Consider the following 27,609-nt stretch of genomic DNA (forward strand, 5'->3'; position numbering starts at 1 on the left):
ATACTCTGTCAGCCCTGCTGAAGTGGCCGATCTGCACATGATCAGTTATGAAGTTGAAAAGGATTTGATCCCAATCATTCTGTCCAACTGCCAGTATAGCGTGCAGAAAGGAGGAGAGGCCCTGCAGGAATTTGACCTGGAAAAAATCGAGCAGCAAGTTGTCAGTAGATTCCTACAAGGGAAGCCCAAGATTGCATTACAGGTATGTGCACCGTGACCATATTTTCTTGGAAAATAAATAAATGACAAACCTGAAAAGGAGGGGGGAATCTGAAAGAGGATTAAAAAAGATTATTGTATACATTTATAATTTTGCTTTACAGAAGAAATTTCAAGAGCAAAACCAAGCAAACAAACAAATAAATCTAAAAGACAGCTTTCTGAAATACAAGAGTGTCTTTTTTAATAAAGGACTATCAGTATGCATCATAGAAACTTGCTGTAACTAGTTAGTGTTCTGGAGCTTGTGAGATCAAACTGCTAGTCCAGAAGATACTCTTAAAAAAAACTGCTGACCAAGCATCTGCTTTGTTCCCTTTCTTAATAGGGCATACCCACACTGGTACACAGATATGACCAAAATTATGAGCATCTGTTCAGCAATATCAAGACAAAGCTGGAAACTCAGGTGAGTTTTCAAAAAGAGGAAAAGACAAGCAAATCTCACTATCATTCCATCTGGTGCTTATTTACTTACTGTAAACCACTGTTACAGATTCCTGGGAGTTTTAGTTATTACTTTGCAGGGGGAAAAAGCTTTGGTGTAGAGATTGAGCAATGGTGAAAGCAGCAGCTTGTTTTAATATGTGTGTAGTTGCTTGGAGGCCCTGAAGAGGTGCCAGATGGCATGTGCCTTTTCTTTGTAGAAAAATGTGCCAGGAATGAATGCTGGTTGATCTTATCTCCTTATGTTACAGAGCTCCCTTTCAAATTCTAAAATGGGCATGATCAGAGGGGACCTGGTGTCGTACAGTGACATCTGTGAGGCACTCTCGGTCACTGAAATTATTTTAGGATTCCTGGCTACAACTGGAGGTGACTCAAATATGACTTTGACTGATTACACGGAAAATGTCCTCCAGATGAGCAATCAGATAAGTCTTCCGGTGACGAAGGTGAGTGCAAGGGATCAGGGGATCACCTTTCATCTCTACAAGATGAAAGAGAAAAGTCAGTGAGGATGAGGCTATATACTGTATGCATAGCTCAGACTGAGAAAGGTAGCTGACATTTTTTTTTTTTTTTACATTTATACCCCGCCCTTCTCCGAAGACTCAGGGCGGCTTACAGTGTATAAGGCAATAGTCTCATTCTATTTGTATATTTTTACAAAGTCAACTTATTGCCCCCCCAACAATCTGGGTCCTCATTTTACCTACCTTATAAAGGATGGAAGGCTGAGTCAACCTTGGGCCGGGCTCGAACCTGCAGTAATTGCAGGCTACTGTGTTCTTAATAAGCCTTAATAACAGGCTTTACCAGCGTGAGCTAAACCGGCCCTATTTTCCTCACTTAGTTCAGATCTCTACTGTTTTAATCACTGAAAAAAGTTTTTAAGCATATTTGTGTGTGGTAAATATAGGTCTTCTTAAAATTATAGTACATATTTATTTTTTTAATTGGACTGAGCTTTGGTAGTATTTGGGCGGTGGAAAGGTAAAGCATAGTACAACTGGAGAGACTAAAAAGATCCCTGATGGATCAAGTAAGTACATTTCAAACAGGTTATTTACTTAAAAGCAGTTTATAAGTAAAAGAAATACATTCCGCTGTTTTTACTGGCAGCCAATTGCCATCAGCACATCTTATAGTAGTACTTTCTAGGATTTATTAGGCAAATTTCTAGGTTGACCAATTATAACAACTATAAGTGGCTTAATGTCTCTGGACATAAAATAAAGAGTAAAACACAAAAGATGTATCATCAGAGGAAACAGTAGAGATAAAAACCCTTCCCCAACAGAGACAAAAATGAACACTCCGACAAGCACCCTAACTAAGGCCTTGGGGGAAGAGCCATGTCATTAATGCTCTTTTAAATGTTGGCAAGGTGGCATTCATACACATCTCTTGGGGGTTGCTGTTTCAGAGGGTGGTGTCCTGACAAAGAAGGCTTACTTCCCAATTGCTGCTAGATGACTTTGTTTAACAGACCCAGGAATGAGCCAACTGTCACAGGAGACAGAAAGCTCCTCAGATAAATGGACCCTATGCTATGTAGGATTTTAAAGTGACAACCAACATCTTAAATTGCACCTGGAAGCCAAGTGGTGGCCAGTGCAGTTCACAAAGCATGGGTGTTACATGGGCGTAGCATACTTGCCCATCACTGTTTATCTCATTGCAGTCAGGACCAGCTATAGCTTACAAATAGAGTACTGCTCCATGTAGATACATTGCAGAAATCCATCTATGAGGTGACCAAGGTATGGTTATAAGATAACACAACTATGCCTTACAAACTTTGTAACTAAAGTACGGTTGTAAGAAGGGCCCTCCTAGTCCAAGAAGAGATATTTCTAGTGCCCAAGATGAACCTGTGTGAAGGCTCTCCTGGTCATCTGCTCCACCAGGGAAGTTGTGAGACCAGGAACCCCAAATTACACACCAGACCACGACCGAGTCCCATTCTTGGCAGAAGATGGAAGATCCTCCACATTAGAGGCCCAAACACTCCTTTGTCTTGCTAGGATTGAACCTGAGCTTGTTCCTCTTGAATCAAAATCACTCAGCCTCTGGGTAACAAGTCACAATATCAACAGCATCACTTGGCTAGCCCAGGGACAAGAGGCGTAACTGAGTATCACCAGTGTATTCATGATGTCTGACCCTGAATCAGCAGATGGCCTCCTGACTCAGCAGCCTCATATAGATGTTAAATAGAAGGATTGAGAGCATTGAGCCCTGAAGGGCTGAATCATGAATTCTATCATTGTGAGAAAGGGAAGAGTTTCCACACCAGGCAATTTTATATATATATATGTTTGCCTGGGTGTGCATCAGAACATTTTACTTCAAAATGGTTTTCATGGGAATTTTCATTAAATGGCCCATCTTAAGTTCAAAGCTGGGCTTTTGAGTGCAAAACAGATCATTTTCAGTTATTGATGAAATGCTTTAAGGTTGAAATATGGAAGGTCTGAAATTCTGTTCCAAACTCACACACGATTCAGAAAAGCACCACTTCACAATTGAAATAGTTTCAGATTTCAAGATAGGACACATCACTAAATTAATATTTCAAACATTTTAAAGCAAAATATTTTGTGCACCCTGGCCTCTAATTTTTTTTATTATATATATTTTTGCTTCAATATTTTAATAGACTGGGCCAAGATACTGTGGTACCACAGATGTAACGCAAAATGTACAATCTAGGTTCCCTTGAATTATAAGGTGTTGAGAGGCAGTTGTTAATGCAGAATGTGCGTTGTGGTTTAGTGTCAACTGTCTCCATACAAGAATTGAGTTTGGTGTTGTGCTGCATAGAATTTACATGAAAAATGTGGGCAAGCGCTCTTCTCATTATTAAAGATTTCTAGAATAAATTTATCAGAAAAGTTTATATTAATATTTTATTTCATTACCTAATTGGCCTTCCATGAATGCCATTTAGATTTATGTTTTTCAAAAAAAAAAGACTTTTATGTTTGTGTGTGTGTTCCTTTTAGGCACTGAGCCGATGTCAGCTAAAGCATGCCATTTCATTGTGGCAGCTCCTTTCTAGTCATAAATCAGAACAGCTGCTGCATTTGAAAAAGGTAGGACGTGGAATAAGGATGTGCTCTCTAGACATTTCTTGCTAGTGTTTTCTCTCTCCTCCCCACATAACCATTTCTGTCTGTCTCTTCCTCACGTTTTATCCAGGATCCTTTTGGAGAGATCAGTGCAGCCTATAAAGAGAAACTCACAGTGGATAGTATCCATCTTCTCAAAGCTTTCCTTACTCAGTCAGGGCTGGAGCCCTTCCTTCAAGAGTTGCATGAAATGATCATGCTGAAATTGAAACATGCCAAAGTTGGAGAAGAGTACAGTCCTACATGGGGGTAAGAGTATGAGCAGCTCAATCCTTTTGGTTTTAAAGTGAAATACATCCTGTTTTGTAGAGTATCTTACTGTTTGGGGCTTATTATTTTTCCTTTTTTTTCCAGCCTGAAAGAAACACTTTTTCCATATCTTGAAGGAAAAGGTAGCAGTGAGCTTCAAGACTTGTATGATATGTTCCCAGAAGATATCCTGCTTTCCCAGTGTATCGCTGCCTGGAAAATAGCTGCTACTCTTAAATGGGGTGGATGTGGTCCAGGAAATTAATCCAGACACTTTTCCTCTCCCTCCATTCACTGATGAGCGGAGCAGTATATTTAATTGCTGGGTTTTCTTTATATTTATACAAAAAGAAATGAAGGAGATACACTTAAGGTGATCCTAAATTAAAGAATCATGGTGCTAAATGTGAATAGTGATGCAGAAGCACAAAGGAATTGCTTTAGATAATGAAGGATTTTTAGTGAATTCAAGTTGGATAAGTACACTGCAGTCAAAGGGAAGTATTTTCATCGTTACAGATTTCTAAAAGGACCATGTAACATGTATAACTTTGGCTTTATAGACTTTATTATAAACTTTCCCTTTAATCTGTTTAGAATTGGCAGGGGGCAGGGATACCATCTTCTTTCCCTCAACTTCCCTGGATTTCTAAACCAGTTATCTTTTTTTAATCAGGAACATAATTTCTCATACACTGAATTATCTACTTGTCTGAGACTAGGTATCTGAGCAAGTAGTTGGAATCAAGCAAATATGTAAGTGAACCATCCCAACCATGTTTACTGATAGTTTGATTTACTGAGTTTTTTTCTAGGAAGCTGTGGAAATTAATATTTTTCCTGTTTAAAGATGCTCTTATGAGATAAAGACCAATATGTATTGATAGTTTTTAGCTGCCAAAGAGAAATATGTATTTAAATAGTTCTGTTCTTAGTTTTGATAGTTAATTGACATTTGTACTAAGTTATGCATTAAGCATTGCCATTCCAACCTTCTCTAAAACTTAAAGAAACGGAACTTGTGTTCTTCCTTCAATTGGGCCAGGATGATGTCTTAATACAGCTTGCTGTACTGCCAGAGAACAGAGTATGCCTTGACTAGTTTTTTTCAGTATTCAAAAATTGCAATTTATAAAAATTTCTTTCTAGTCTTTTTTTTTTTAAATAAAAAGTCCTTGTTACAAAAGTGTTCAGACTGTGTCCATTATTCCTTCTATATAGCATCTTGCAATTATATCACCTTTCTTGGGCTGGAGAACATAACAGTTTGGTTTTACTATTTGTCATTTAGTTAATTGACATTTAGCAATTCAACAAGCTAAAACCATTAACAATTTTACCACAGATGTTTTCAAAACCGGGAGCGTGCTATGTGAATATAATCTATGAACCATAGATTTAATTTGTTCAGAGACAGGAACTTTCTTGAACCTTCTATAAGAATTAGGATATCAACCACACATTCTAATCACTGTTGCAAAAGAAAAGTCACTCAACCAGCCACCTGTAAGGAAAATTGGGAAGATATTGCTCTTCATATATTCTGATGGCAATTTCTCCTTTCATTTTAGTTGAGAGGGGAATCTTCATTCGATGGTATTCCCCCCACCCCGGTTTATAATATATCCAATAAAAGTCTTCTTTTCCGCTTATGAAATTCCCTTGTTTTTTTTTAACGTAGTTTCCTGAACTTGCTTGTATTCTGGAAGATTAAACATTCGGAGAAGCAAAGGTTTTCAATTTCTAATTAGGAAACATGCAATTTTGTTTAATTACCCGTAGCTATCACTCGAGAACGGGCGTTTTATTTCTGGATTTATTCACAAGCGCCGGTTTATTTATTGCAAAGCCACCAGTTAAACAGCGGTGGCTTTGCACCAGAATTCCCACCTCTGGGCTAAATCTCGAATCTAAATCTCGACCACGGCATCCAAAACCCTCTCCCCTATTGCCATCTAGTCGTTTTTCCAGCCTTAAACTAAGCTAAGCGCGTAATAGGGCGGAGCGGGGCTGTGGACGCTCTCGGTCGAAAATGCTGAGGACCGTAGCTGCCACTATGGGCGGAACAAAGCCAGCCCTTCTTGGATTCCGAGCCAGCCCGCTCGCTCGTGCCTCCGCCCTTCGGTGCAAGCAGGAAGCCGAAGGGACGGACAGAGCAACCGTGCAGCGAACCCTGCGGGAGGAACCCCAGTAGTAAAAACCCAGGGCGCGGACGGACGCCATGGCTGACGGGAGGGAAACTAGGGAAGAAGAAGAGGAGCAGGAGACTTTGCGGCGCTGGGAGCGGTAAAACGCCAGCCCGGGGCAACCAGGGCTAAAGAAGGGCTTGGGGAGGTCTTCCTGCCACCGGGGAACCTGGGATTTGTATTTCTTTGGAGCTGCTGGGTTCTTGGCTCCGCCTCCTGGGTCCCTCGTGGCTGCAGGTTGAGAGCTGGAGAGAAGCCTCGGGTTCTCGCGGAGCGGGAATCGCGATAAATTAAAAGCCCCTAGCCTGGAAGGGAGGCTGCAGGAGACTGCTGGCTGGGAATCCCTTCCCTGAACTGAAGAGGTCTCGCTTCTAGACGAGAATGCCAGAAGCCAGGAGCCTGCAGATGAGGCGGTGTGGTGCCTCCTTCCCGGAATTGGGGGGCTGCGGGTCTAGACATCGTCAGTTGCATTTTTCCGGTTTCTCTACTCAACCGTGGCAACTTGTGGACTTCAACTCCCAGAATTCCTCAGCTAGCATTGCTGGCGGGGATTCTGGGAGTTGAAGTTCACAAGTCTTAAAAGTTGCCAAGATTAGAGACCCCCTATACTAGGTAAGTAACGGGGTGAGCTCCCGTTACTTGTCCCAGCTTCTGCCAACCTAGCAGTTTCGAAAGCACATAAAAATGCAAGTAGAAAAAATAGGGACCACCTTTGGTGGGAAGGTAACAGCATTCCGTGCGCCTTTGGCGTTGAGTCATGCCGGCCACATGACCACGGAGATGTCTTCAGACAGTGCTGGCTCTTCGGCTTTGAAACGGAGATAAGTACCACCCCCTAGAGTCAGCAACGACTAGCACGTATGTGCGAGGGGAACCTTTACCTTTACCTATACTAGGGCCAAGCTGTGATCTTTATTTGAAGGGTTAAAAAAAAAGGAAGGGGGGCTTGGTCGGCCGAGGCCCTCATGTCACAGGAGCGTATCTTTTCCTGTGTTCCTCCCTTTGGAGTCCAGATCACCACACAGACTTGCTTTAAATTTAATGACATTAATCCACGTTTTGAAAAGGGTCCATTAATTCACTAACATTCTCTGTCAACATGGAGGCACAAATCAGTAAAAATCAGAAGCTGGAACAGGCCTGTTTGGAGAAAAATATAGTGCAAGTAGAATCTTTCAGCATAGAACAAAGTGTTTGAGGTAGAGAAGCAAAGGATCACAGGATAACAACATAATCTGATACAGAGTGAAGAGGGAGAGGTTTTACTCTCTGTTACACAGTCCTGGAAGCTCAGATCATCCCATGAACACTAGAGAAGACAGAAATGTTAGAAAACACTGTAGGATACTTGATACTGAGCTCTCTGATTCCTGTTAGTCTCAATAAGTAGATGGAAGGTCATAAATTGTCCATATCTGGAGAGCCTCCCAGGATCCCTGTTTATGAATTGATCAGTGGGATTATTGCCACCAGAACATTGGAGATGCGTAGTTAGCCCCAGTGTAAGGGACAATATGCTTCTACATACCAATTACTAGACAACCTGAGTGGGATATTGGGTTCGTTTCTTGCTTGTGGAGTCCCCACATCTGGTCAGCCACAGTGGGATCTGAATATTGTATTTGACAGACTGTCAGATTCGTGTGGCTGTTTTTATGTTTTTCATTGGATTAGTGATGAGGCATCAAATAGGGTCATTTCAAGTTCTTTGAAACCAATAAACATTCATGATTATCCATTTGAGAAAAAAATCTTTTTTTTAAAAAAATGAAATAGTTCAACATTTTATTCTGGAAGCATTTGGTTTACACGCATATCTCTCCCTTTTTCAATTGCTACCACTTTTTATATTACCCATAGTGCATTTTGTCTTAAATGATACTAGGAACTGGCAGATTTAATCTAGTCCTATTGTATTCTGTAGTCAACAAATCCAGATGAAAGAAGATGTAATTGAACAAGACACAGAGGAATGGCAGAGCAATTTCTCCTTTACTGGACTGGAAAGAGTTGGAGGAATGGATTTGTCTTATCTCAAAGAAGATGTCTCATGTGCCTGTGCTTCACTGGTGGTGCTCAGCTACCCAGAACTTGAGGTAACAAAGATAAATACTAAAGACATAACAAGGAATTTTTTAACATCAAGGATTAATATATTAAGAAGACTAAAACTCCCAAGTTTCCAAAAATTTGACTATCTGCCTTAGTAACTTAAATTTAGTTGTCTCGGTAGATTCCAGCTGAGATATTTGTTTCCCTAGTAGAATTGAGAATAAACTCTTGGAAGCAATTTAAAAGTCAGTGGTGAATTCTGGGACTGTTGGCAATTTTTTTTTTTTAATTTGCATTTATATCCCGGCCTTCTCCGAAGACTCAGGGCGGCTTACACTATGTTAGCAATAGTCTTCATTCTATTTGTATATTTATATACAAAGTCAACTTATTGCCCCCAACAATCTGGGTCCTCATTTTACCTACCTTATAAAGGATGGAAGACTGAGTCAACCTTGGGACTAGAACCTGCAGTAATTGCAGGCAGCTGCTGTTAATAACGGACTGCATTAGCAGCCTGAGCCACAGAGGCCCTTTAGGGGTGTTTAGGGGTGTTTTAGGGGTGTTCCAGCTGTTGCCACTTTTCAAACTATGATCTCCCAGTCCTGATTCTCAAGTTGGGAAATGCTGAGGGCCATCAATCAATCAACATTCTCCAGGTGAGAAGAGTATACTGCATTTTCAAAGTTTTGTAATTCTTTTGCCGGTTTTGCTGTCTCAGAATCAAGTTAGTGGAGTTATAATTTTGCTTCTCAGAAACTCAGAAACCACAAGATCGGATAAATGGACCGATGAATATGTATGTTTTCCACTGTTTCAGCCATTCCTTAAAAGATTTTCAGGTGTATTTTTGATTTCTCCATGGAAAATGAGCTGTTATGTTTTACCTTCTTGCAAGCATTTTTAAACATTGTATAGAAAATAACATATATTGTTCAGTGCCGTTTTAGTTGTAAGAGACCACAAATGTGATTGTCTGCCCGCTGCATTGAGCGATCAAAATATTCCTGACCCTTGGCTGCCAAATACAAAATCCCAGAGCTGTCAAGAGAAAGAGAATTGGCAGGAGATAAGCTCTGAGAATTGACGAAAGAGACAATCTCAACAGTTTGGTAGACAAAAGAAAGGAATGTGATGCGTCTTTTGTTTTAGTCTAGATCAGAAGTAGGAAATCCTTTTTCTTAGCTGGGTTTTTATTTATTTCTTGCTTAATATTTTAAGTAAATACTTAAATATTTATTTACTTATCATTTTAAAGCACTCTCTAGAACTGGAGGGAGCAATCTGGTATTGCAATGACAGTAGATGCTTGCACGGTCCTGTATCTGTTCTCACCTAACGTTTGCAAATGCATGAGAAGGTTAAATTTGAATCACTTTGCTGATTTGTTTGGGGCATGCCAAATGGGAACTGGGAGCTCCGTTCAGTTCAAGGGGTTGTGGCTGAGCACTGACCACTTAGGACCTAGATGACCTTGAAAATATTAGTCTTGCTCCTTAGCAAAAATGTCACTTTTTCTTCTGTCATCACAGGTCCTCTACGAAGATTGCTATGTGGTGACTGTCAAGGCCCCCTATGTGGCAGGATTCCTGGCTTTCCGAGAAGTCCCTTTTTTACTGGAGGCTGTACAGCGGCTGGAGATGCAGAAGCCTGGCCTCAAGCCCCAGGTGGGATAGTTTGTGTTAATGAAAGGAGTGCTGCTGCTTTATGCCAAGGATTTATTTCATGCAGCATTCCCTTCCTTCAAAGAACTAATAACCAGGGCTTCAAAACTTCTGGCCCCTAGCATTTCATAGCTTAGTCCCTGTGGATACGGATATTCCCTTTAGGTACCCATGACTGTTTTTCTCTTACCTGGAGGCCAGAACTCCTAAGAACATATCTGATCTCTCTAGGACAGGGCTGTCAAATTTGCGGCCTGCGGGCTGGATGTGTCATGCGCTGGCCACGCCCATGCCTGGTTTAGCAAAGTCCCGATATGTCACGTGATGCCACAAGTGTAACACCCCTGCTCTAGGAGGACTAGGCCAGAGGTGGTATTTAGCAGGTTCTGTTCAGTTCTGGAGAACTGATAGCGGAAATCTTGAGTAGTTCGGAGAACCGGTAAATACCACCTCTGACTGGCCCTGCCCCCATCTATTTTCTGCCTCCCAAGTTCCGGCTGATCGGGAGGAAATGGGGATTTTGCAGTAACCTTCCCCTGGAGTGGGGTGGAAATGGAGATTTTACAGTATCCTTCCCCTGCCATGTCCACCAAGCCATGCCACGCCCACCAAGCCACAGAACCGGCAGTAAAAAAATTTGAATCCCACCACTGGACTAGGCCCAAAGCCAACATCTTTAAGCTGTGCTACAGACCCAAAAGGACAGCTGCTCAAACCTAGTTTAAAAGCCTCTATTGAGTCATCCAGTCAGAATAAAAAGCACCGTTCCTGAAATAGCTAGAGAAGCTTCATTATAGGAAACTGTGGAAGGCCCTAGCTCACCAAGACAGCACAAGTGGAGTCCTCCAGCAGCTTTTCTCTCATAAAACAGATGTGAAAAGAGATTCTTGAAACCCTGCAAATGTGATGGGATGACAACTACCGCGATTCCCAGTCTGCACAGCCATACCTTGCATTGGCTTGAGAACGATAATATTTATAAACCTATACACCTGAAGGACCCAGCTGGGGTGGGATCTCAATTAAAAAATTCACATGAATTTGGACGTGTCGCTTTTTTAAATATATCTGATCTTGAGGGGGGACAAACAATGCACTTGCTGTATTTCAGACTCAATAATGTTTTTAGTAACAGCTTTTGTGACTAGGTCATGCATTTTTCTTACTGGTGGAAGGGCCACCAAGGGTATTTGGCTGCTCTTTTGATACTTCGTGTATGCAAGGCAACACTGACATCTCCATTACTGAAAAAGCTTCCCACTGTATTATCTATTATTGATGTGCTCCTTTGTGCGTTTTCTTTTTTTTTTTTTTCTAGGTACTTCTTGTCGATGGAAACGGCATCCTGCACCACCGAGGTAAGTTTCTTGGCCCATCCTTGCCAGTAAACTCCTTTAGATTTGCTGTACTGTAAATCTGCATGTAGATTTAAAGTAAATCCTTGAGATTTACTTTCCATCTCTGAGATGTTTACAGCATGCCTTGAATATGCCAGCACAGGGAGTTGCTGGTTGATTTCTCATTACTGTGGTGTTTGCAGAGATCTTGGGGAAGAAGTTATTCGAGTTCACTCTCTTGGCAGTTGCCGGAGAGGAAGGAAGGGAAGACAAAAGAATTCCATCTCCTCTTCGTAGGCTGTAGTAGTCTGCTTGCTGACAGTAAGTGACAAGGCTGTCCTCCCCCCACCCCTAAAAGGAACAGCAGAGTAACTGGAAGGCATTTTGGTGAACATCAAGAAACGCATTGCAAGGTTGACAGCAACCTTATGTCCTTCATGGCTTGGCCTTCCTTTGGGAGCTGGTTTAACTTCACGCCCTCATAAAGTGGTGCCAGATTTTCTTCTCTTCACAACAAAATTGAAACTTCTCTTACCAGTTTTTTTCCTCCAACATCATCTGCTCCTGCGTTATATTCAACAGGTTTTGGCATCGCCTGCCATCTTGGTGTTCTCACAGGTCTTCCCTGTATTGGTGTAGCCAAAAATCTCTTGCAGGTTGAAGGTTTGGCCAATGATGAGCTTCACAAGAAACAAGTAAGTGTTGAAAGGTGTGAATTACATTTCACATCCTTAATTCCAAACAGTAGAGGGGGGGGATATTAGAATAACATCTTGTCAAAATTGGAGAAGCTGCTATGTGCAAATCGCTCTTTTGGTTTGGTTTGGTTTTTCTCATTTAAAGCGGGAAAATGATGGAGTTAACCTACAGGATGAAGTATGTCCAGACAGATTGACAATTAATTATGTAGTGACCAAGATGCACTGCCCACTGTGTGTTTAAAAAAAAACCACAGTTAACCATACCTTCCTGGTGTGTGTGTGTGTGTGTGTGTGTGTGTGTTGCATGGTCTTCACACATGAAAATTACTGCAAGGGAAGCCACTTATTTCTATGCAGAATAAAACCTTTAAAGGAGAATTTCAGCAGCTATTTTGGTTTCAGACTTATTCAGAGATATCCTGTGTAGTAGTGGCCCCCAACCTTTTGAACACCAGGGCCTGATTCCACGTAGACAGGTTTTCCACAGACTGGAGAGGATATGGTTTTGCATGCTGCCTGCATTTTGTGGATGGGGCTTTGCTTGTTTGTATGGCCTGGTTGTGGGTACGCTATAGACTGGTGCCGGTTCACAGAATGAGGGTTGGGGATCCCTGCTATACTGAACAGCAATGGAGAAAAAACAGTGATACTTGACTAGCACAACTCCCTTCTCTTTTTTGTTTTTGCAGAAAAGGCTCCAGTTTAGGAATTAATCTTGACTTACTTCATCGGTCCCAACACATCTGCTGTAGTAAATTTCTTTCTCCATATTCCAGATCCAAGACCTTCAGGCAGGAGGAGATGCATTCCCACTGACAAGCACCTCTGGGAAAATCTTGGGTATGGTAAGTAGTTTTGGGAAGGCAGTGTCTGTCTATTGGAAGTGGAAAGAGTCTGAAGAAATGAGTGCAATAAAAAAGATTGATTGATTTATCCTCAGTCCCTGAAGCAGTCTTTGCTTTCTAACATGAACGTTGCCTTAAGTATCAGACTTTGTCTGGGGTGCTTATAGAAAACTGATTAATAAATGTGAGTGAGTGAATGCTGCATAATCACCTTTTGCTTTCTTCCATTTCAAAATAGAATAGAATAGAATAGAATAGAATAGAATAGAATAGAATAGAATAGAATAGAATAGAATAGAATAGAATAGAATAGAATAGAATAACAGAGTTGGAAGGGACCTTGGAGGTCTTCTAGTCCAACCCCCTGCTTAGGCAGGAAACCCTACACCACTTCAGACAAATGGTTATTCAACATCTTCTTAAAAATGTCCAGTGTTGGAGCATTCACAACTTCTGGAGGCAAGTTGTTCCATTGATTAATTGTTCTAACTGTCAGGAAACTTCTCCTGATTAGTTTCCACCCATTGCTTCTTGTTCTGCCCTCAGGTGCTTTGGAGAATAGCTTGACTCCCTCTTCTTTGTGGCAGCCCCTGAGATATTGGAACACTGCTATCATGTCTCCCCTAGTCCTTCTTTTCATTAAACTAGACATACCCAGTTCCTGCAACCGTTCTTCATATGTTTTAGCCTCCAGTCCCCTATTCATCTTTGTTGCCCTTCTCTGCACTCTTTCTAGAGTCTTAACACCTTTTTTACATCGTGGCGACCAAAACTGAATGTAGTATTCCAAGTGTGGCCTTACCAAGGCATTATAAAGTAGTATTAACACTTCACGTGATCTTGATTCTATCCGTCTGTTTATGCAGCCTAGAACTGTGTTGGCTTTTTTGGCAGCTGCTACACACTGCTGGCTCATATCTATATGGTTGTCCACTAGGACTGCAAGATCCCTCTCACGGTTACTACTATTCAGTGGGGTACCACATATATGGTACTGTGCATTTTGTTTTTCTTGCCTAAATGTAGAATCTTATTTTTTTCACCACTGAATTTCATTTTGTTAGACAGTGTCCAGTGCGGTTATAGACTCCAGCTTCTCCTTCCATTAGCTAGCTAGAATTCTTCACATAGCTATTTTGTTAAATAGAAGAGACACCTAGCAGGGAAAAGAGAAGGAAAAGTTGTGAATGCTCCAACACTGGAAATTTTTAAGAAAATGTTGGATAGCCATTTGTCTGAAATGGTGTAGGGTTTCCTGCCTGGGCAGGGGGTTGGACTAGAAGACCTCCAAGATCCCTTCCAACTCTGTTATTATGTTACGTTATGAAAAACAGAACTCTCTGTTTTCCTGGTGGTATGAAGTGCACCATATGCACATGCACATACACACTGCAGTGTTGCCTATGTAAAGTCCCCAAAGTGCTTTTTCAAAAGCCAACTGGATTTTGTTTTTCTTTGAAGACGTTTGGCTTCTCATCCAAGAAGCTTCTTCAGTTCTGACTGAATGTTGGAAGGATTTATATTTTTTGTAGTCATCTGATTGTTAGCACTCAGAAAGAGAGTCATTGTGGCCACATGGAAGTTTATTTGTGCCCTCAGGGTCACCTGAATAGTGCAAATGGGTGTGGAATCTTCTTGGGACTGCTGAAGGTTCAGTCCTTTCTTCAGAATTGAAGAAGCTTCTTGGATGAGAAGCAAAACATCTTCAAGGAAAAGCCAAGTCCAGTTGCCTTTTAAAAAAGCAGCTTTAGGACAACGAGGACATGGATGACTGAGAATCTCTATAGACATTTTGCCTAGTTAAGGGTTCAAGAAATATATGAGTCTGATGTTTACATGGCTCCTACTCCATTTTGCTTGTTCATTCATGTTCTTTGGAAATTACAGAGTTTGCATGTATCTAGCAGTATTTCTGTTTCTTATCTGCCCAGGCCTTGCGTAGCTGTGCCAAGAGTACAAAACCCATATACATCTCAGTAGGCCACAAGATAAGTCTACTATCAGCTGTGCGCCTGGTCCATTCTTGTTGCAAGTATCGGATTCCTGAGCCCATCCGGCAGGTATGAGCAGAATGTACATTTAGAATGCCGATACCAGCAACCTCAAGCTAAGCGACTTAGTCAACACTCTGAATGTTTGGACTTTAATTCCCAGAGTTCCTAACTAATGATTACCGTTGCTAGGAATTCTAGGAGCCAGAAGTCTATTCATCTAGAGCAGAGGTGTCAAACTTGGTTTTATTGAGGGCCGCATCAGGGCTGGGTTTGACCTCGGGGGGGGGGGGGGTAGGCGTGGCCAGCTTGATATCACCTGGGGTGGCCTGAGCGCTTTGCCAGAAAAAACGGGCTACAGAGTTCTGTTTTTGCTGGCAGAGGCACCGTGGACTGGTCCTTTGCTGTTTCCAGGACGGCCCCGTGGGCCAGATTGAAGCACCCTGTGGGCTGGATCTGGCCCGTGGGCCTTGAGTTTTACACTCCTGATCTAGAGGACACCCTGGTTAGAAGAGGTTAGGAAGCTAGGTGAGGGCTAGGTGATCTGAGCTATGCTCTATCAGATCATTCTTTATTTATTTATTTATGAATTTCATTTATTACTATAATAATTCACCAAACACTTCTGGAAAGTCATAAATAGGGTGCAAAGTTGGCAGAAATCCTATTCTTTAATTTCAACATTCTGCCTCCTGAAGATGTGCAAATAAATCATTTTAGGGCTTGATTTAGAAATTTAGAAAAGGACTATATAAGCAGTTATGCAGGTTGACTGAGATCCTGAATCAGAAGCAAAATATAATAATTTCAACCCTTACGTTTCCTACTGATTGAAAACCAACAATAGATTGAACATTTTAAATTTTAAATAAATGTATATGAAATTTACATTTATATCAGACTCTTCCGAAGAGTTAAAACTTTCTCAGTATCAGAGAAATTAAAAGAGGAATTTTAAATTTTAGGTCTTAAAAAGGGACATTTCCTTTTTAAAACCTAAAATTTCCCCTGGATCTGCAGAATTGATATCTGCTCCATTTGGGGGGAATCTATATAATCCCTTTTTTAAAAATCTCTAAAATGTTTGGGTTAGGAAGCCAAAATGTATTCTCTGTGAATAAGCACCCCATATTTAAACAAAAAGCTCTGTACAACTAATTCTCGAATCGCATTGCTTGCACAGTGAATAGGATCTGCTGGGCCAACTGTACTGCTGATCCTCCCAGGAATCTGCAAGCTAGAGATTGCTGAGCCAGAATGCAGCCAGTGGATGGCAGTGCTGGATCACCATTTATGTACCTTGAGGCAGAGTTTGAACAAGGAGAGATTTTAGCACAAAATGTGTGGGCCACAGACTTGCCAAGAGCTAGCCTTGAAAGTTGCAACCATACTTTCAATATATGTACCTGTGGCAAAGAAAAGCTGAAGCAGAGCAGTTTCTCTTGGCAGGGATGTTCTGATAGAAGGTACCATTCCTAATGTCAGAGTGCTCAGATTTATGAGCCAATAATAAGCCACTGCTCTCATGTCAGCATCTTCCTAAATGAAGCTTCATTCTAAGCTTCAAAGAGAGAATCCATTTGAACCTCTTATAGCAGGACTTCCCAACCCCTGGTCCTTGGACCGGCACCAGTCCACGACATGCCAAAAACGGGTCCATGCAAACAAGCGAAGCCCCATCTGCAGGATGCAGGCAGCACATGAAATCACACCCCTTCCAGTCCACAGAAAAACCTCTCTCCATGGAACCGGTCCCAGAAGGTTGGGGGCCACTGCCTTATAGGTCCCAGCGCGAAATAGTTTTGGGGAAACAAAAGTCAGCATGTTGACATGCTCTCCTCTTGAGCTGAAGCGTATTTTAGATATGCAAAACTTCAAGTAATCTAGTTGTAGAAGAAAAGCAGAATACGATATGCCACAAGATGATAGCAAACAGTTAAGATTTTCTGCATCTTTTTGCTTCCATTATTGGTCATCTGGATTTTTGCAACTCAGATCTGTTTGTCTTGTGTTTGATCAGCCCTTGACCACTGCTTGCATTTTTGTTTGTGATGCTGTCCATAACTCAATGGTAGATGACTCAATGATTTATGCTTGGCATGCAGAAGTGTCAGCTTCATTCTCTGCCATCCTCAGATAAGGCCAGTAAAATGCATGCAGGAAATCCTTGAGCGCCTCAGTCAGGCAGTGTTGGTAGTACCAAGCTGAGAAACCAACGGATTGATTCAGTATTGGACAGCTTCCCATGTTCCTTACCCACACATCTTCATAAGAAGTCCTGAACAAATAACTCAATAACGTAGTGCTGAAATTAGGGTCCATGCTCTGTGCATGATGGTGATTAGAAGCAGCAGATGTTCCTTCTTCTAGTATGTAGGCAAATATACATGGTTCTTGGTTGTCAGTGTTTCCAGCACTGGCACAGAAGCCTTAAGTATTCAAGAGAGTCAGTGTTTGCATGCCTGGAAGAAACGTTTCAGGTGCCAGTACTGACTTTAGTCACCCAGTAATATTCCTTCTGATGTGAATATCTCCACTGTAACACAGACACAACTCTGTGCCCTGCTTGCTACCATCCTCTCTTCCTTTGCTGCAACATATCTTGCATTTCATTGCCCATTAGCATCTTTAGGCTGCCATTCCCACTTTCTTCTCTGGGGAAAGTCAGGCTGCAGCCCAAAAGTGGAAAAAAGCTTAAAGTAAGAAGAGATGCCTCCCATCCCTGGGATAATAGCAATAACACATGGTAGAAGTAATAAGTCTGCCATCTTTTTGCAACAAAAGCACTTGCCCAGTCTTGGGCATCTGACCAGCTTGATGTTTTCTATTTTTTCATACTCCTGGCATAATCTCCAGCCTTTAATGCCACTGCTAGCCTACTCCAAAAATAGATGCGATCTTGAGGGATTATTAAGGCAACATGACCCACCTTATTGATTAGCCTCTTGGGTTAATAAGCTAGATTAAGCCATCTTAGTACAATGTTAGGAGTGAAATGATGCTACAGTCTAAGAAGACACTTTGCTCTTCCCTTTCCCTGCCATAGAAGCAAAATGAGGGTAGCTCTGGATGCTGAAGATGGCATTAATAATCTTTGATGAAGAAGCAGGAATATGAAACAAGGCATTTTACTGAAAAAGTGCTGGAATGTTCAGTATTGCGATTCCTTGGATAGTGAACCAATTGAATACTTAGCTATTGGAATTTCTGAGCCACAACATTCATGACTCAGAACCCAGTCTTTAGTCAATCAGGAATAGTTATTTGCTAACTAGTTTTTTTTTTTAATCACTTATGGGAGAGAGATTTTCCTCTAATGTAAGAGTCTGATTTTAAGCCATATTTATTTTCATCCAAAACTGATTCTTTTGTTTTTAATTATCTCAAATATAATTTTATTAAGAATTTTAATTACAATAGTAGAACCTGATACAAAGTAAACTTAGAGAACGAGAAGAGAATGGAAATAAAGAATAAAATGTGCAAGAAAAGAGAAACAGAAAAGAGAATATAGTAAAGAAAAAGAAAAGAAATATATAGAGAAAAAACTTCCAATCTTCATCACCACAAGTATAACAACTCTTCAAAAGTTAAAAAGACATCTCTTCATCCCATATTTCATCCCTTAACTATAAACAAATCCATAAAACATCAACATTTCAATTTTGGTGACAACAAAAAGTCCATAGAGGGTTGGCAGAATATCGTAACAAAATATTTTAACCTTGATCAAATAAAGCAATTATATATTTCTTCATTTTACTTCTAGGTATCTTAATCTTTAATTCAATCCAAAGTTGTCAAAGGATTTTTTTTCAGTTCTTTATCCCGTCTTACATATTAGCCTCTTTTCTAAATCCAATATGAAAATATTTTCCATGTCATTTTCTTGGTGAATCATTTGTATTTTCCTTTCAATTTTTAAAACTTTGGCCAGTTTCTATTGTATGTTCAGTAACACATTATTTTCCAAATCATTCTCTTGGGCTATCATTTGTTGTTCCATATTTTCTACTTTATTTTATCACATAAAATTTGTCCCACATCTTTCATTCCTCCATTAACATGTTTTAGTCTATCCATAGAAGGATATCATTACTGACAGTTGATATTGTAATTATTAACTTCTGACTCCTTTCTTCAAAGATTTCTTTTAATGTTAAGATTTGTTATAATGTTCTGTATCATTGTGTAAATCTCAGGATTAACTGACATCAGCTGTTGTATTTTTTTTCTGCTTAAAATGTTTGCTCACTTCCAATATCTAGTTTCTAAAATCATCACTTATCTTTTGTCATTGACTTGCCATGGCCAGGATAACAAAATACATCTGTTTTTTATGAGAAGTTGTTTATTTTTTATAGATAAATTAGAAACCTTATTTTCCAATATTATAAATTTACCTGGACCCTTAATCCATTCATAACTATCTTAGATTAAAATCTTATTTAGCTTTTCACTTTTTATTTCAAAATCTTTAAGTTCTAAAGGTTCTAAATATTTTTTATTTTGTTCAATGTTGAAGATAAACTCATCCGATGAAGATTTTTTAAACCTATCTCTAGATCTACTTCTAGAGTAGTTAATAAGCAATTTCTGAAAGTGATTAAAAAGTGAGGTTTGCAAACTTAAAGTTTATCAAAGGAAGGGCTGTTCATGCTGTGGTTAATGGAAGGCTGATTCAGAACACTACACATGACCACTGACTATCTGTCCATCCATCCCACAAAAAGTAGAGAAAGGATAAATCAGGAATTATGGAATGAAGAATGTGAAAACAGTAGGTAAGAGTAACTGAAGATAGAATGTACAGTGGAATTGAAGAAAGTAGTCGAAGGGTAGGGTGCCTGCAAAGGACTGCTCACATAAGAAGTTAAGTCAATGAGATAGAACAGGAGTGACCGAAGGTGAAGGTCAATACATCTGGACTTCCATGATTTTGTACATCAGGTTATTTTCATTCCAATGTATTCCTTGCTGCTACTCCAGTGAAATCAGCTTGAGGAAGAAGGTTCTCAGATCCTGTTCTGAGGCTATGGCAGGCTTGAGAAAGCTGACTTTGTGTGTGTACATTTAGTTCTTTTTCCCCTCTGTTTGCTGTGATCATTCACCAGAGCAGCTTGGTGTTTCTAGATCACCTTCCCTCTTTCAAGGCATGTTACAAAAATCAAAAGGACTCACAGCTTTTATTAAAAGGCTTTGGTAACGGTGAAGTGATGATGAGTACAACTCACAAAAGTTGATGCCTTTTAATAAAATTTGTATTACTAGACCTCCTGATTTTTTTTTTGTCTTTCCCATCCTGCCAGGTGCTTTGTACTTCAATTCCTGTTCCCAGCAGACTGATGAGTCTGGGAACTCTCGTTCATCTGGAAAATACGCTCTGTGCAGACCTGTTATAGCCCATTGAGATGAATCGTTCTAAATTCAGACAGCCGTCAAATTTCTTGAACTTTCTCATCCCCTATCCAGTTCCACTGCAAATTTAATTGCACCAGATGCCAAAGCTGTCACCCAATTTGGTTTTGTTCCAGAATTTGGCAGCAATCCTATAGAGAAATCTATTGAAAGACTCAATCCTAGAAAAGAAAGCATGGTGTCCATTAACACATTTATTTCCTTTTGTTGTGAAGAATTTAGATAGCCTTTGGCAGCCCATATCAAACTGCTCCGTTTGCATTGAATGGAATACAATATTCGTTGCTTGAAAGAGGCAGCTTGGCATTCTCTTGATTTTTTTCTCTCTCTCAAAAAGAAGCACAGTGGGACTGGTTGAGATTAGGATCGTAATGTGGCATATATAAGAAGCTATCAGTTATAAGCCTTTCTCCTCTTGGTGCAGTCCCAGCCTGGTTCCCAACCTCTCAGGTGAAAAGCTGCTATTTAGTGGATCTTTTTAGCAATGTAAATTGGAGACATTAAAGTAAAAAAAAATGAAAACTACCCTCATCTTGATGCTGGTAGTTTTATTCCAGTCAGCTGTCTTCACTTTTAGGTAAGGAGAAGAAGTGTGGTTGCTAACCACATTTTTAAAGTATTATATACAGTAGTTTGACTCATAGTCCAACTTATAATAAGCTTCTTACATTTCCATGATCACAACTGAAAAATAATATTTGCCAGGTGAGCCATTGGTCTGATCCAACATGGGTTTTCATATACATTATTTGAAAGCTTTTGATCGGTGATGAGCAGAATAGACGTCGCCCTTGTGACGTCTCGTCTCGTCTGGACTACTGCAATGCTCTCTACATGGGGCTCCCCTTGAAGGGCATCCGGAGGCTGCAGTTGGTCCAGAATGCAGCGGCGCGGGTGATAGAGGGAGCCCCTCGTGGCTCCCGAGTGACACCTATCCTGCGCAGGCTGCACTGGCTACCTGTGGCCTTCCGGGTGCGCTTCAAGGTGTTGGTGAACGTCTTTAAAGCGCTCCATGGCATAGGGCCGGGTTACTTACGGGACCGCCTGCTGCTACCGAATACCTCTCACCGACCCGTGCGCTCTCACAGAGAGGGACTCCTTGGGGTGCCGTCGGTGCGACAGTGTCGTCTGGCGACACCCAGGGGAAGGGCCTTCTCTGTGGGGGCTCCCGCCCTCTGGAACGAACTCCCCCCAGGACTTCGTCAACTTCCGGACCTCCGAACCTTTCGCCGCGAGCTCAAAACTCACTTATTTATTTGCGCTGGACTGGGTTAGTTTTTTATGGGTTTTTAATGGGTTTTATTGATGGGTTTTTAAATGGGTTTTTTAATGGGTTTTATTATTTGCTAAATTTTAATTGCGGCCAAATTGAATAAGTTTTTTAGTGGTATTTTAATAGTATTTATTTTGTAATAGGACTGTTTATTTTATCTGGCTGTAAACCGCCCTGAGTCCTTCGGGAGAAGGGCGGTATAAAAATTTAAATAATAAATAAATAAATAAATAAATAGGCTCATTTTCTTCTCAGTCCAAAAATGTATTATGAGAGGTGACCTTCAATTCTCTTTGGGATAGAAGCTGCATTGTGATTGGCCGAAATCTGACTAGGACTGAGATTTGTGAGGTAATATTTTTCCCCTCCAGCCCTGTCTTTTCTGCCTCCTCCCATTCTCCTAGAAAACTAGAAATTGTCACTTTCACCGGTCAACCTAATTAATCTCTTCTGTTTTCCTCTTGGACCTGATTATAGGCAGATATAAGATCCAGAGAATACATTTGGAAACATATGGAGGTCAACATTGCTGTGCCCACTCCTCAGCCAGAGAGGTAGATGTTTATGTGGCTGGAAAGCTATAGGTGCCACCCACCCACCCCAGTCAATCTGCTTTTTTAAATACTCTTTGGGAGTGGCATTAAAGTGGCATCCAGAGTCTATCCTGTTCCTCAGGACCAGCTATTTCTGGCAGAGCCTCATACATCTCTGCAAATTACATGTTTTCCCAAAATGTTTGAATCAGATTTGCTACAACCTTGAGTTGATCACAAAACATATTCATATCTTGGAGCAAAGGTGCCCTTTTCTCAGCAAAGGTATCTAGGTGATATGTATGTTCTGGAAGAGTTGCACGTCACCTTTGCTGTGATACATCCAGAGTTATTCCAGGAAAGTGACATTTTATTCTGAGAAATCAGTCTTCCAATGAGTAACACTAGCTTACAAGGAAGGAAAGTTTTAAAAAAAGAAGTGGAATTTAAGATCCAGCCTCTACAGATTGACTGGGATAACATACTCCACCTTTACATAATTGCATCTCAACATCTAATGCTAGTGCCTAGATTTTTGTCATGACACATGTTTGATCACTTGCTTCCTTCTTTAGAGGCCAAGATCTGGAAAGTGCCGGATTGGAGGAAGCTGACAAAGATTAAGCCAAGCACTGAGGTATGTCTGTTCCAGGGCAGGTGTTTAAGTTGGGACAATTTCCCATTCCAAACCTTATACTCTTTCAGTTTCATTTTTTTTTTGGGGGGGGGAGGAGTGTCATCTTAGTTTGACCCTGTCCTGTTTTGTGCCCTTTTTTCCTAGAGCTAATCACAAAGATGAGCTTTCATCTCAAAGGCCACCATCCTGGGGAAGAGAATGTGGCAATTTCCATCTATTCAACAAAGCACTACCCGGAGGTCAAAGACAATCAAGACTGCTCTTTCAAGAGTACTTTCATCCAGGGATTTGCCAATTGCATTTTGGAGCAAGAAACATTGTCCTGACAGAGTAGGCCTGGTCTTTAGGTGAACACAAAAGGCAAACAAAATGATCCGGATGATTAGTGATCTAAGGCAGTGATGGTGGTGGGCAGGTTGCCCTGTGTAGCTGACAGATTACTTTCCTGCAGTGCAGAGAATCTTGGGTGAATTCCTTAGGGAGGACTTTTTTGTCTGCCATCTGCTCCGTTGCTTATCTTGAAGTTTTGCTTTCAGGATAGTAAAAATCCTGAAACTTAGGATAGCTTCCCCAATTTTGGTCCTTTCCAGGTGTGCTGCCTGAGAATTCTGGAAGGTGAGGGCCAACATATTCTGGAAGGGAATAACTCAGTATGTGCCAGTTTAATGGTCATAGGCTCGGCTTGGTCCCTGAAAGGAAAACATTTCCTAACACTGTATTACATATTGACTGAAGACACTGAACTCTGACTATGGTATGGTATTTTGTTTTTAAATGATTGTGAAATGCTGTTTTCTGCTTATTTCATTTGTCCTATTGGTATACTGCACACTCCTGGCAAAGCTACCATGTGGCAGTGTATATGCATCTCTGATGATGGGGAGTATATACTGGTTTTAATAGGTTGAGTAGCGTGAATTATTCACAACAATTTGCTCAATTTTCCTGCCATGAAACAGATGCTGGTTAAACCTGTTATTGAACTAGAAAAGAGTTTGGGTTATCCTTGAAATCACCTTAAATACTCCTTATATTCCTTTTTACCCATTCTAGCCAAAGTGATGCCTGAAAAGGGTCGCCACAACCCATTCGTCACGGCCAACTCACCAGAGGACAAGAGTTACACTAATACCAAAGAAATGGTGGGATAGTATCATTAAAGAAAAGATGCAAAAGGAGGGACAGATTGAAATGTGAATGACAAAAATAACAATTTTAAAATTTATTTTAAATAATTGATTGAATGGTTAAAATATCCCATATTGAGTTGTTCCATGGCAAGTTGGCCACAGTGAGTTGGCTGCAGCGAGTTGTCCCATTCCGTACTGAAGAGGCACAGTAATTGTCCTGATGCCTCTCTGTCCATCCTTGTGTCTTCCTCTCTGCATGGAATGGTGCTGAGATTTTGCAAAGACTACTGGTGCAGTGATAGAGCTGGGCATCTGCTAGTTCTCAGATCTGTCTCATCTGCCCACTTCTTGTCTCTCTTCCCCAAGAGCAGGTACTCATCAGTGCCAGAAATAAGTAACTTGTTTCTAGGTTACGCACTCCAAGAGTTCTAATTTCAGAGAAGGCGTAAATTGTTTCACAAGGCTTCTGTTCTCTAGTGCCACCTTACTGTGTTCTCTAGTGCATCAACTGTGCAGCAACTTTACAATAGAGAAGAGGTTAGTGATAAGGCTAGTGAAGAAAACAAACCTGTTTACTAAGGGGGAAGTCCTGAGTTCAGTGGCACTTATTAGAAAGTCAGCAGGCTGCAGCTTCTGTTCCCTGAGGTATTCTAGCATCCACCTAGAAGTGCAGAAACCGGCTGTAGAAACACTTTCTGTCGATAAACAATCTCCGAAAACTGCTTTCCTGGAGATACTGAAAACATTGCTCAATTAATTAATTAGCTACTGGAGAGTCTGTTAATGAGTTTTTCAAATTTTCCTGCATTTTTTGGCAGCTCTAAGGGGTTTTATCCTCCTGCCCCTCTCCAGGATAAATGAAAACAGTCTTTGAACATTAATGGAGCATCAAGAATGTGGTTCAATACATTTTTCCAAGTTATAATTCAATATAAATTTTAATCCTTTACTCCACATATTCTCCCATTAATCAAGCATTATATTCAAGCTTTTTCCCCTTTACAGTACATTCAGAATATATTCAGACCCCCTTCATTTTTGTCACTGTTGTTATGCTGCAGCCTGAGTCTACAGTAGTTGAAATTCATTGTTTTCTCATTAATGTATACTCAGTACCCTATAATGACAAAGTGAAAACAGAATTTTAGAAATATCTATAAATTTATTAAAAAGAACAAACCGAAATATTGCATTCAGTATTCAGACCCTTTGCAACAACACTTGAAATTTAGATCATGACTCCCATTTCTCCTGTTTGTTGCTGACATGCTTCTATACCTTGATCGGAGTCCACCTGTGGTAAATTAAATGGACTGGACATGATTTGGAAAGGCACACTCCTCTCTATAGAAGGCCTCACAGCTGACAATGCATATTGTAGTACAGTAAAAGCCATGAAGTCAAAAGAACTGCCTGCAGAGCTCAGAGACAGAATTATTGCAAGGCACAGATCTGGGGAAGGCTGCAATAAAATTTCTGCTGCACTGAATTTCTGCTGCACTGAAGGTTTCTAAGAGCACAGTGGCCTCCATAATTCTCAAATGGCACAACCAGGACTCTTCCAGGAGCTGGTAACCCGGACAAACTGAGCAATCAGCGGAGAAGGGCCTTAGTAAGAGATGTGACCAAGAACCCAAAAGTCACTCTGACTGAGCTCCAGAGATCCTGTGTGGAGATGGGATAGAGTTCCTGAAGGACAACCATCCACCAATCTGGATTTTATGGCAGAGTGGCTAGATGGAAGCCTCTTCTCAGTGCAAAACACATGAAAGCCCGCTTGGAGTTTGCAAACGAGCATCTGAAGGACTCTGAGACTGAGGATTCTCTAATCTGATGAAACCAAGATTGAACTGTTTGACCTCAATTCTAAACATTTTGTCTGGAGGAAACCAAGCACCACTCATAACCTGCCCAATACCATCCCAACAGTGAAGCATGGTGATGGCAGCATCATGCTGTGTGGGATACTTTTCAGCAGCAGGGACTGGGAGACTGGTCAGAGTTGAGGGAAAGCTGAATGGAGCAAAGTACAGGAATATCCTCAATGAAAATCTGTTCCACAGCACTCGGGACCTCAGACTCGGCTGAAGGTTTACTTTCCAACATAACAATGATCCTAAGCACACAGCCAAGACAACACAGAAGTGGCTAAGAGACAACTCTGTGAATGTCCTAGAGTGGCCCAGCCAGAGCCCTGACTTGAACCCTATTGAACATCTCTGTTCAATAGGGACCTGAAAATGGCTGTCCATTTTGACAGTCGCCATCCAACCTGACTGAGCTTGACAGGATTTGCAAGAAAAAAGGGCAGAAAATCCCCCAATCCAGGTGTGCAAAGCTTGTCACGTCATACCCTAAAAGACTTGAGGCTATAATTGTTGCCAAAGTGCTTCAACAGTCCCTGAGTGAAGGGTCTGAATCTGGTGAAATCCAGCAGGTTCTGATAGGTTCTGGAGAACCAGTAGTGGAAATTTTGAGCAGTTTGGAGAACCAGCAAATACCACCTCTGGCTGGCCCCAGTGTGTGGTGGGAATGGAGATTTTGCAATATCCTTCCTCTGGAGTCGGGTAGGAATGGAGATTTTGCAGTATCCTTCCCCTGCCATGCCTACCAAGCCATGCCCACAGAACTGGTAGTAAAAAAATTTGGATTTCACCACTGGTCTGAATACTTATGCCAATGTATTATTTCAGTTTTTTTAAACCAGATTTATAGAATTTTTATAAGATGATGTACTGTTGGTATTTAGCTGCTGATGAATTGTCAAAAAAGTGTAAGGCATCTGAAGATACGTTTTATTTTTGGTGGTCAAGTAAAAAAGCTAAAAATTATTGGGATCAGATGTGTACCTTTATTTTGAGAATTCATGGAATAAATGTGCAATTGAAACCAAAGATTTTTCTTTTAGGTTTGATGGATTGAAAGAAAAAGTGGGACTTTGTATGATCACAGCAGCAAGACAGAGATGGAAGGATTTACAGATTCCCACAATGGAAGAATGGATGGTGAAGTTAATGGAGTTGGCAGAGCTGGCAAAATTGGCAACTTTGATTAAAGAAAGACTTTAACTTTGTTGCTACCTGGAAACCACTTTTGGATTGTTTTCTTGAAGCTGAAAGAAATGAAACTTTAATTGTGGGATTTGATTATTAGAACTTTATATTTATCAAAATATATGCTTATATTTGTATAGGTACCAAAGAAAATTGGAAGTTTTGTTTTCTCTATTTTTTTCCTATTGTTTCTTTTCTACACTCTAATCTTGTTTCCATCTTGACTTTTCCCCCTTATTTCTTTATTTTTCTGTTTTATATTTTATTCTTTGTTGAAACAATAAAATTTTGTAAACGAAGAACTTTTACTATATAAACTATATCCAAGATTGTGTCTGCTGATCCTGGTAACCATCCTTTATTGAAATGCAGTGATTGCACACAAGAAGCACTGCTGGGAGCCATTAGACTAGACTAGACTAGAATAGAATTTGAATTGAATTGAATTGAATTCTTTATTGGCCATGTGTGATTGGACACACAAGGAATTTGTCTTGGTGCATACGCTCTTGGTGTACATAAAAGAAAAGATACATTTGTCAAGAATCATAAGGTACAACACTTAATGATAGATGAGAAGATTAATAGTAATGCAGACTTAGTAACTAGTTTGACAGTGTTGAGGGAATTATTTGTTTAGCAGAGTGATGACGGTCAGGAAGAAACTGTTCTTGTGTCTAGTTCTTCTTGTTTGCAGTGCTCTTCTATAGCATCATTTTGAGGATAGGAGTTGAAACAGTTTA

General features: G+C 40.6%; 2 protein-coding genes across 14 annotated transcripts in view; both read left to right on the forward strand.

Annotated features, from left to right (window-relative positions):
* Positions 1-5,229, forward strand: part of RNF213 (ring finger protein 213) — a 129,148-nt gene extending 123,919 nt beyond the window's left edge. For all 3 annotated transcript variants that reach the window (XM_058170850.1, XM_058170851.1, XM_058170852.1), the window contains 6 exons: positions 1-202; positions 548-628; positions 918-1,115; positions 3,672-3,761; positions 3,868-4,046; positions 4,152-5,229. In XM_058170850.1, the coding sequence (XP_058026833.1) occupies positions 1-202; positions 548-628; positions 918-1,115; positions 3,672-3,761; positions 3,868-4,046; positions 4,152-4,311 (910 nt within the window). In that variant the 3' untranslated portion in view covers positions 4,312-5,229. The remainder of the gene's footprint in view (positions 203-547; positions 629-917; positions 1,116-3,671; positions 3,762-3,867; positions 4,047-4,151) is intronic.
* Positions 5,230-6,122: 893 nt separating this feature from the next.
* On the forward strand, positions 6,123-27,188 carry ENDOV (endonuclease V). 11 transcript variants are annotated; one of them, XR_009153635.1, is made up of 11 exons: positions 6,123-6,332; positions 8,157-8,328; positions 9,817-9,951; positions 11,267-11,306; positions 11,868-11,980; positions 12,763-12,831; positions 14,763-14,891; positions 21,991-22,067; positions 22,622-22,683; positions 22,828-23,876; positions 26,722-27,188. XR_009153635.1 is itself a non-coding variant. In XM_058170836.1 (10 exons), exons 1-9 carry the CDS (start codon positions 6,268-6,270, stop codon positions 22,668-22,670), a joined length of 849 nt encoding a protein of 282 aa, XP_058026819.1. In that variant the 5' UTR covers positions 6,123-6,267; the 3' UTR covers positions 22,671-22,683; positions 22,828-27,188. The 11 variants fall into 11 exon arrangements, 5 of the variants coding, with proteins under 5 accessions (XP_058026819.1, XP_058026821.1, XP_058026822.1 ...); XR_009153636.1 differs by having other exon boundaries at positions 22,828-23,437; XR_009153638.1 differs by lacking the exons at positions 22,828-23,876; positions 26,722-27,188 and adding an exon at positions 21,816-21,864 and having other exon boundaries at positions 22,622-22,676.
* The last annotated feature ends 421 nt before the right edge of the window (positions 27,189-27,609 follow it).

This window comes from Ahaetulla prasina, chromosome 2, assembly GCF_028640845.1.
Source record: "Ahaetulla prasina isolate Xishuangbanna chromosome 2, ASM2864084v1, whole genome shotgun sequence".
Classification (NCBI taxonomy): Eukaryota; Metazoa; Chordata; class Lepidosauria; order Squamata; family Colubridae; genus Ahaetulla; species Ahaetulla prasina.

Coding starts and splice junctions, on each gene's coding strand:
- ENDOV (XM_058170836.1), top strand. CDS start 6,268: ATGGCTGACGGGAGGGAAACTAGGGAAGAAGAAGAGGAGCAGGAGACT. Junction 8,329..9,816: donor TCAGCTACCCAGAACTTGAG/GTAACAAAGATA, acceptor CTGTCATCACAG/GTCCTCTACGAAGATTGCTA. Junction 14,892..21,990: donor TTCCTGAGCCCATCCGGCAG/GTATGAGCAGAA, acceptor ACCTGATTATAG/GCAGATATAAGATCCAGAGA.